Genomic DNA, 10,907 nt, shown 5'->3' on the forward strand with positions numbered 1-10,907 from the left:
TATATCACGTTTTTTAAACGTTTTATATACGTTATCGTTAATTACGTAAGTATTATAATGTATTAGATACGTACATTCTACGTTCATCATGACTGTATGGATTATTGAAAAAGATTTGTAGGTGGCAGTATTGTAGTAACTATAATGGCCTATGACTGATAGCTGTAGATGGCAACAATGAAAATGTCTATGACAAGAGTGACAAGACAGAAGACAGCGCGGGAGCGTGGGCGTTGGCTGTAAAGTTTTGTGTTTTGTTTTTGTTTTGTTCATAAAATTTATTTGAAGCATCAGCATCAACAGTTATTTTAACGATCTTTGTGGTTTTCTGCAGTGGTGTCATGGCAAAATTAGCAGTGCGGGAACGCAGTGCCGGAACGCACTGCTAATTTTTGTTTACAAAACCTAAATTCTCTATTATTTTTTTTTCTTTTCTTAACCAGTGCGGGAACGGCGTTCCCACGCGTTCCCACACCATGACACCACTGGTTTTCTGTCTTCATTTATTTTGTAAATATGGAAAAATACATGATTGTAGAGTTTGAAGACGGTAGTGTCGGTACCGTCTTAGAAGAATGGTTAACCCCTGATAAAAATGAAGTTTATTGGCCGCCATACGAAGAGAAATTCTTATTTCACCGCGCACTAAGCAGGAAAGAAGCAGTAAATCTAAGCACGTGGTCACTGTTTCCAGTAAAAAGATGCCTTTATAAAACAGGTAAAACTATAATCCTATAATAGATTCATATGTAACCTAGGCAAACATCACGTTTCTGTGTGAGTTATGGTTTTTAGTAAAAAAATGCTTGCATTTATTTTTAGATAACCTTCAAAAAGCTCTTCAAAAAGAGTCCCTAGCAGAAGAATATTCAAATTTAGAATCTGCTGCAGAGGAAGAGGTTAAACGTTCTCGCAAAAGATTTCGCCCAGTTCGTTTTTGCGACACTGATGAGGATGAGGAAGAGCTGGCTCGTCCTTTAAAACGGTCTGTGGAGAAACACGTGGAGAAAGACATACGTCCCCGCAAAAGACTACTTACCCCCGCTCGTCTGTATGATAGTGAAGATGAACTCGATGTGCCCTCGCCCTCGATGAAAATAAATTTTGAGGAATTAATTAACAATAGTAAGTAACATTGTAATACATATTACACAAAATACTTGTTTTCCTATAGCTTTTCAGCTTTAGAATTACCAATACTTATAATATGTAATAAAGCAATGTAAAAGTAACCAGGATATAGTCATTTAGCTAAACTCAGACACAACTGGCTAGTGATTTTGGTAGGTATTTTTTTTTTGTTTTTGGGCAATTTTGCCAAAATTAGCAAAATTACTGACTATTATTATTACTAATTATTTTTTGCCAATTTTACCAAATTGGCAAAATTACTTACTAAAATCACCAGCCAGTTGTGTCTGAGTTTAGCTAACCAACTTTATCAGGCTATTCATCAGTGATTAAAAGTTATATATTATTATATTTATTAAAATGATTATAAATTATTTATTATATACAGTGGCAAATTCACATTTCAGTATTTGTTTTTTGTTTTAAGGACAAGAAAATTTTGAATCAACAAGCAACATCCTTGATACTGTTCGGAGCACAAGATACGATGTTGGTAAGTTATTTTTTTAAATTTCATAATAGTTTTATAATAAAGCAATCTCAAAGCAGCTAGGATATTTGGTTATTCATCAGTGATTATAAATTATTATAGGTAATATTATTTCTAGCATGCTCAGTAAAAGAAGTGTAATGCCCGATTTCATAATAAAGTTCAAGTGAACTTTAAATTTGAAGTTGACTTTAACTATAAGAATTGCATTGTTAAAGTCAACTTTAAATTTAAAGTCCACGTGAACTTTATTATGAAACTGGGTATAAGTCAATTTCGTCAACTTTTCAGGAGAAGCAAAAAATGATAACTAATTCGCATATCTACAGTCAAATAATTTTATTTATTTTATATTGCCATATTGACTTGTTCTATTGATCCAAGGTATGGGCCATTCCACGAACATACGCCTCTTTTGGATTACTTCGACAACGAATATTTTATTGTGCAACATAAGAAGTACGAAAGTAAATGGCGCTAATAATTATTCCAATAAACAACAATGTAATTTGCAATTTACTTTCGTTCTTCTTATTTTGCACAGTAAAATATTCGTTTTCGAAGTAATCCAAAACAGGCGTATGTTCGTGGAATAAGGTATAACAATATAGTCCCTTATAGTCTTTTTCGGCACAAGTGATATTTTGACCATAAATATTTATGATATAAAAGTAATTCATCAGTGGCAAATTCACATTTCTGTATTTGTTTTTTGTTTTAAGGACAAGAAAATATTGAATCAACAAGTAACATCCTTGATACTGTTCGGACCACAAGATATGATGTTGGTAAGTTATTTTTTTAAATTTCATAATAGTTTTATAATAAAGCAATCTCAAAGTAGCTAGGATATTTGGTTATTCATCAGTGATTATAAATTATTATAGGTAATATTATTTCTAGCGTGCTCGGTAAAAGAAGTGAAACGCCCGATTTCATAATAAAGGTTAAGTGAACTTTAAATTTGAAGTTGACTTTAACTATAAAAATTGCATTGTTAAAGTCAACTTTAAATTTAAAGTCCACTTGAACTTTAATATGAAACCAAGCATAAGTCAATTTCGTCAACTTTTCAGAAGAAGCAAAAAACAATAACTAATTCGCATATCTACAGTCAAATAATTTTATTTATTTTATATTGCCATATTGACTTGTTCTATTGATCCAAGGTAACGATATAGTCCGTTGTAGTCTTTTTCGGCACAAGTGATATTTTGACCATTTTTGACATATCTTTTTACTGCGCACCCTAGATTTATTATTAGGCATATTAAAATAATTATATAAAGTAATTCATCAATGGCAAATGCACATTTCTGTATTTGTTTTTTGTTTTAAGGACAACAAAATATTGAATTGTCAACCAGCAACATTCCTGATAGTATTCAAAACTTAAGACATGATATTGGTAAGTTTTTTTTTTAATTTTAACACCTTGGCTGCGTTATGGGACAAATATGCCTTGTACTATGTTAACGGTTGGCTGTCATAACACAAGTGTCATATTTGGTATATGGGACATATATGTCTTGTAACGCACTTAACGTAAGTTTATAAATGTTTCTGAACGCAGCCAAGGAGTTAATACAATTATTTTAAACTAAACATTTTTTAGCTGCTTTGATGACTATTTCAATTAAAATTAGAGAGCAAAACAGCCAGATTCTTGGAATTTTAAGAGAAAGAAATGCTCAACATCAAATTCCGGAGAGTTTCAGCAACAAATTGCCAGCTAAAACCATAGAAGAATTTATGTCGCTGGAAGAAGACATTGCAAATAGTAATAAAGCAAACTTATTGGTAAGTATTTTACTTTCATTGCCTAAAAACAAAATATGTATGCTGAATTCGCTCAGCTGAGATTCATTTTGACATATTCAGAGTAGGAAACATACAACATAAAAATTCCTACCTTACACCAAAGAATGTGTAGCCCTATATTATGTCTATATTCTTTGCTTACACTGTTAACTGCTCAAATCAACTTAATCTTTCATTAAAAAAGAATTATTGGAAATAGTGCGAGTGTATACCTACTAAGCTCATTAAATTTTGTGAAATTTATTTCTTCAAAATATTTTTATTTTGTACAATAAATAGTGTTCTCATTTGTTATCAATACATTATAATGGTTTAAATAAATAATTATTGGTTGATCTAAGGTTTATGTCATTTATCTCTGTGTACTATTAATAATATTGGCTATGAGCACTTACGTTTGGTTGTGTAGTAATTTCCAGCCACGTCTAGCAACCTAACTTCCCAAATAAAAAGTTACTAAAATAACTAGACAGTTGGGTCTCAGATTAGCGAATTTAGTATATTTGTATTTTCAGTGTATCTTTAGATCTGTCAAATTTATTATAGGTTGCTTACCTGTCTTCATTGGGTGGAGAAGGCATTGTTACCAAAACAAACAAAATACTAAAAGCATTATTAACTGATGATCTGGCAACACACTACAATTTTAAAGGAAGGAATAAGTTTGCCTTTGGTGATTTAAAACTGAAAGGCATAATTGTCCGTAAGTAATATTTAGGTATATACAAAAATATGACCTTCAACCCTCTAATGAATTAATTTTTGTTGCAATAGTGCAAATTTCTGCTATACAATTGAGACTGCTTTTTCTGGTGACTAATACAACGCTTAGGACATTTATATCATATGGGACAAGCAAACCTTCAGACATTTTCCAATAGGTATAAAATTAGAATTTCCCATGTGAAAGCAAATATGAATTTGAATAAATTTTGCCTCAAGGCAGTTATGTGCATTGGAGGGTTAAGAATAACTGATATTTTTTTGCATTTACTTAGTTGACTATTTAATTTTTTTTTATATATTGTTTTAGAAATAGTTAAATCCAAAATTATTAATGCCACCACAGTGGAAATTGAACTGGCCATAAAAAACTGGCTCAAACATGCTCCACAACGGACCAGACTTCAGTTAAAGAAGGTTTGAAATATGGTAGCATAGTGTATATACTTAATGATAGTATAGTGTAAGTTTTGAAATTAATTATTGTTTATACTTGTTTGATTGTACTAGGTATACTGGTACTTATTTTGAATTTTTTATATTAGTTTAACTGGGTTGACACAACAAAATAATAATGTACAACAAATCTAAATTGAAGACTGTAATTAGTCAACGTCACCTTGACCGTAAAATAAAAAAAATAGTTGAAAACGAACTTAAAAAGGTTAATGTGTCCTATAGTAATCAAAATTCTGAAAACAATGTAAATACTGAGGTCAATTGCATAGGTCAAAATTTGACAGAAATTCAACAGGCATCTGATGTAGGTGACAATCTGTCTTTTACCCATGAAAACCAGGAAGAAGATAATTCATTTGCTGATATTTTAATTCCTGAAAAACCATTCGATTTTGGTGACAGCTCACAATCTTGTAGCAATACAAACCTAGCTAATGTTAATAATTTTGATAAAAATGATAAACCAACAATTCAAGAAAAACTGCAAAATTGGGCTGTTACCAATAATGTGTCACATTCTGCAGTTACAGATCTCTTGCATATATTACATGAAGATTATCCAACGTTGCCATTAGATGCCCGAACACTTCTGAAAACTCCAAGATCGTTACCAAAAATACAACTTGATAAGGGTGAACTAGTACACTTTAATTTAAAAAATACTTTGCTCCAAATTTTGGCATCTAACGAGTCATTTAGAAATGAAGATACACTTTTGTTGAGTTTCAATGTAGATGGTCTTCCTATTTTTCATAGTTCAAATACAAACTTTTGGACAATTTTATGTTTGATTAAAAATTTTAATATACCACCATTTGTTGTAAGTATATATTGCGGATCTGGCAAACCAAATCCTCTAAATATATATTTGAAAAATTTTATTATTGATCTTAAAGATTTGCTTGACAATGGCCTTACATATGAGAGTTTAACGTATTCCATTCAAATTCATAGTTTTGTATGCGATTCTCCTGCTAAGGCATATATAAAATGTATAAAGTCTCACGGAGGATACTCTTCATGTGATAAATGTATAGAAGAAGGTACATATGTTAATAAGAGAGTTATTCTTCAAAATCGCAAGGCTACTAAACGAAATGATACTACATTTAGACTCTTGCAGGATGAAAATCATCATCATGGTATTTCACCTCTTGCTGAATTGCAAATTGGTATGGTAACACTTTTCGCTATAGACTATATGCATGCAGTTTGCTTAGGAGTCATGCGTAAATTGTTAAATTCCTGGATTTCTGGTAAACTATCCGTGAGACTGTCAGCTAGACAGGTACAAATGTTATCTGAAACATTAATTTCTTTAAAAGAGTACATCCCTGTTGAGATCAACAGAAAACCAAGACAACTTTCAGAGTTGGCTCGTTGGAAAGCAACAGAATTCAGAACATTTTTGTTATATTTAGGCCCATTTGTTTTAAGAGATGTTATTGACAAGCGTATTTATGAGCATTTTTTACTTTTGCATTGTGGAATTTTTATACTTGTTTCTTCTAAATTTATTAAAAATTTTGGAACTGAATTGCCAAGATCATTACTTGATACATTTGTCTCTCATTGTGAAAATATATATGGATTGGAGTACTTAATATATAATATTCATATTTTAATTCATCTTACAGATGATGTTGAGAATTTTGGAGCTCTAGATAATTTCTCATCATTTCCGTTTGAAAATTATTTAGGCCAGATTAAAAAATTAATAAGAAATTCAAACCGACCTTTACATCAAATATATAATCGTTTAGTTGAAGCAAATCTTGTAGTAAAAACGATTATAGAGAAAAAGTCTCTTGAGTTTTTGTATGAGCATCATACAGGTCCTATCTTGAATTTAAAAATAAAGGTTCTTCAGTATAAAAAACTTGTTTACAAAGACTTTGAACTCTCTGTTAAATCTTACTCTAAAGCAGATTGTTTTTGTTTGTTACCTAATGGAGTTGTTATTGAAATTCACAATATATGTACTCAAAGTAATAATAAAAATGAATATATTTTAATTGGCAAGGAATTTATGATTTACGAATCACTTTATGATTATCCTATACGTTCGTCTCTTCTTAATATATTCATTTTGAAAGAATTGTCTGATTTAAAGATATACCAAATTAAGAATACTCCAATAAAATGTTTGGTTTTCCCATATTTATCTAAGAATGCATGGATTTCTTTTCTATTATTACATACAATTTGATATTGTTTTCTATTTTACATTTATAAAGAAACAATAGGTACATTGTAAACTATTTGGATACTATGTATTTAATCATGAGTTTCAAAAAATTATTTTTTAGTAGCTGTTTTTGTGTGAGCCTCATACAGGTCTTACTTTAAATTTAGAAATAAAGGTTCTTCAGTATAAAAAACTTGTTTACAAAGACTTTGTACTCTCCGTTAAATCTTACTCCAGAGCAGATTGTTTTTGTTTGTTACTTAATGGAGTTGTTATTGAAATTCACAATATATGTACTCAAAGTAATAATAAAAATGAATATATTTTAATTGGCAAGGAATTTATGATTTACGAATCACTTTATGATTATCCTATACATTCTTCTCTTCTTAATATATTCATTTTGAAAGAATTGTCTGATTTAAAGATATACCAAATTAAGAATACTCCAATAAAATGTTTGATTTTCTCATATTTATCCAAGAATGCATGGATTTCTTTTCCATTATTACATACAATTTGATATTGTTTTCTGTTTTACATTTATACAGAAACAATAGGTACATTGTTCCTGGCAAGATGTTCCTCCAGTTAAAATTAAGATAAAAAATTCAATATGGCTGTTGTAATTGAAAAAAAAAAACAGCGTAAGTGCATGTCTATTTCGTAACTTACCAATGTCTTTTAAGTAATAGTAAAAATTATTTAACAAATGGTTATGAAAAATCTGAAACTTCATCCAATTTTTAAATACATACTCTATATCAAATAATATAATATGCCACTGACTAGAAGTTAAAAAGTTACGATAGCGACATAGCTGTTTTTTTTTCAATTTTAAACTATTTGGATACTATGTATTTAATAATGAGTTTCAAAAAATTATTTTTAGTAGTTGTTTTTGTGTGAGCCTCATACAGGTCTTACCTTAAATTTAGAAATAAAGGTTCTTCAGTATAAAAACTTGTTTACATAGACTCTGTTAAATCTTACTCCAAAGCAGATTGTTTTTGTTTGTTACCTAATGGAGTTGTTATTGAAATTCACAATATATGTACTCAAAGCAATAATAAAAATGAATATATTTTAATTGGCAAGGAATTTATGATGTACGAATCACTTTATGATTATCCTATACATTCTTCTCTTCTTAATATATTCATTTTTAAAGGATTGTCTGATTTAAAGATATACCAAATTAAGAATACTTCAATAAAATGTTTGGTTTTCCCATATTTATCTAAGAATGCATGGATTTCTTTTTCATTATTACATACAATTTGATATTGTTTTCTATTTTACATTGATAAAGAAACAATAGGTACATTGTTCCTGGCAAGATGTTCCTACAGTTAAAATTAAGATAAAAAATGCAATATGGCTGTTGTAATCGAAAAAAAAACTTAAGTAGAACTTAAAAAGTTGCGATAGGGATATATCTGTTTTTTTTTTTTCAATTTTAAACTATTTGGATACTATGTATTTAATCATGAGTTTCAAAAAATTATTTTTTAGTAGCTGTAGAACCTTTACTTATAGTCGGTTCGCTAAACTCGAGACACAACTGGCTAGATATTTTAGTAGGTAATTTTTTTGTTATTTTGCCAATTTTGCAAAAATTGGCAAAATTACAAACTATTTAGTGATTATTAACTATTTAGTAATTATTTTTTGCCAATTTTACTAAAATTGGCAAAATTACGGACTAAAATATCTAGCCAGTTGCGTCTGAGTTTAGCGAACAGACTATACTTTAATTTTCTTATATGGGCATGCTTTGTACGTTTTTAGAAATTTAAAAATAAAATTGTATTAAAACTACTCGTGTTATTTTCATTTTTATTGTTCCAAATTACAGGTGCAAATATTCAGAACATTCCAAATCAAATCGGTTGATCTACTTTCCCTCTATCAAAGTGGGTAAGAACACTGTACACGAGAGGAATCAGTAGAACAGATGTACTATTAAAGGCAGCATCTCGGAGGAACAATGCGAGGCCTAGTACAATTATGCAGAATCTCTGTTACGATTACTTTCTACTAAATCTAGTGCACAAGCGATTTTAAGGGAATAGGCTCAACATGTCGCCTGTCAAAATGTTCAATGTGTTTTAAATGTATTCATTTTTTTCGAATCCTGAGAAAACTAATGAGTATTTTTGAAAAATTTAAACGCAGAATGAAAGATTACGTTATTACCGAGGGCTAAAAGGCCCCGAAAACTTCTGTTTATTTTAATAAGTTGCAGAGGTAAAAAAAAAAAGATTTAGTTTGACTTTTCATTTAAACGATCTCATTCAAAAGAAACTGGTTATTTTAAGGGATTTTCGGCCCTCGGTAATAATGCAATCTTTCTGTGTTAAAATTTTTCAAAAATGCTTACCTATTAGTTTTCTCAGGATTCGAAAAAAGTGATACATTTAACAAGCCAAGAAAGAGAGTAAAAATAATACATTTGAACATTTTGACAGGCGACATTTTACGCCTATACCCTTAGACAAGTGGTAGTATATCTTCTACACGTGGGACTATAGAGGTCTATAGATTTCATGGTACCTATTTTTTATACTATTTTGAAACATCTGAAGGGGGTCACTTTTCAAAGTATTAAAGACGTGATTTTATTGACGTATAAAAGTCGTCATCTCTTTGACGTTTAAAAGTCGTCCCAATTTCGACGTGGAAAAAAACGTAGGTACGATGACGTTTTAAAGTCGTCACAGTTATGACGTCGAATCGATGAGACAAATACACGTGATTTTCAACGTCATTACTACGTCATTGAGACACGTCAATTGGTCATTTTTATGACGTGTTATCGACGTTATAAAAACGTCGTTTGGTTGCCTGGGTTGTTTACCTTTTACTCATTTATTTGGTTAAGTTTTTTGGATTTCTACAAGTAAGTCGATTCATTACTTAATTTGTTCTGGGAAATTATACTTAAAAATCCGACTTCTGTCTGGGACGGATGTCGGGAACTTCACCTGGCGGCGGGAAGCCGCCGCGATCTTCAAATATAAGAATCGAGGATATCAGGGTTCTGGATGGCATGGAACTCGACGATTCAAATGTAAATATTAATCAGGATGGTTTTCGTGGATTTACAGAAGCCGATAAGAATAATATTGCAACAGGGGACAAAAATCAAGTTTTTCCAGCAGATAATGATAACAATAAAAGCTCATTAACAACAACAGCAAGTAATTTAGACCAGCCAAACCAGTCTTTCAGACGCGATATTTCCATTAATAATCGATTTACGTCAAGAGATACAGGTCCGTACTTAATTTTTGTGGAACACGAAGTTTTGAATGTGGGAAGATTGCATCCAATGAGACTTGGTGAAAAACTGTTAGCACTTTCGGAATACGAAAAATCGATCTTAGAAATTAGTAGCGTGGGTCGTAACAGACTTAAAATTGAAGTTAATTCAGGGTTAGTTGCGAACAAATTAGTGGAAAATTCGGTATTCAAAGACAATAAACTGATAGCTTATATCCCCTCACATTTAACTGAAAAAAAAGGTATTGTGAGATCGGTCGATACATATCTGACTGAAAATGATCTTGTTAAAGTTATAAAATCAGAGTGTTCTGTTCGTAAGGTTCAAAGAATGTTTCGAAAAGTAATAAAAGACGGAGTGATTGAAAAAATCCCCCGTCAAATGATAATTGTCACATTTGCAGGGAACAAAATTCCCCAATTTATTTATATAAATAAAGTGAGATGTCCTGTAGACACGTACGTTCATCCTGTTATGCAGTGTTACAATTGTCTTCGTTACGGTCACTCTGCATCTCAATGTAAAGGAAAAAAGAAATGCCGAAACTGCGGCAAAGAAAATGATAACGAATGCACTCAATGTGATAACTTCTGCATTTTTTGTAACTCTAATTCACACAACTCGACAAATCGAGATTGTTCAGAGTATAAAAAACAAAAACGAACTAAGGAAGCAATGGCACACCTTAATATTTCTTTCAAAGAGGCCGAAAAAGTTATTGACAATCCTGCCTACACTAGTATTGTTCAAAAAACAGATTTGCTCCATTACTGTCATCCACTACTGAATTCCCTTCATTAGTTTCCAGG

General features: G+C 30.7%; 1 protein-coding gene across 2 annotated transcripts; it reads left to right on the forward strand.

Annotated features, from left to right (window-relative positions):
* The first annotated feature begins 212 nt into the window (after positions 1 to 212).
* LOC126886584 (uncharacterized) lies at positions 213 to 8,633 on the forward strand. Of its 2 annotated transcripts, XM_050653536.1 has the most exons (8): positions 213 to 718; positions 823 to 1,125; positions 1,559 to 1,624; positions 2,344 to 2,409; positions 2,961 to 3,029; positions 3,237 to 3,421; positions 3,989 to 4,145; positions 4,476 to 4,962. In XM_050653536.1, exons 1-8 carry the CDS (start codon positions 517 to 519, stop codon positions 4,586 to 4,588), a joined length of 1,161 nt encoding a protein of 386 aa, XP_050509493.1. In that variant the 5' UTR covers positions 213 to 516; the 3' UTR covers positions 4,589 to 4,962. The 2 variants fall into 2 exon arrangements, with proteins under 2 accessions (XP_050509493.1, XP_050509492.1); XM_050653535.1 differs by lacking the exons at positions 213 to 718; positions 823 to 1,125; positions 1,559 to 1,624; ... (1 more) ...; positions 2,961 to 3,029; positions 3,237 to 3,421 and adding an exon at positions 6,988 to 8,633 and having other exon boundaries at positions 3,997 to 4,145; positions 4,476 to 6,485.
* The last annotated feature ends 2,274 nt before the right edge of the window (positions 8,634 to 10,907 follow it).

The sequence above is a fragment of the Diabrotica virgifera genome, chromosome 6 (genome assembly GCF_917563875.1).
Source record: "Diabrotica virgifera virgifera chromosome 6, PGI_DIABVI_V3a".
NCBI classification, from domain to species: Eukaryota; Metazoa; Arthropoda; class Insecta; order Coleoptera; family Chrysomelidae; genus Diabrotica; species Diabrotica virgifera.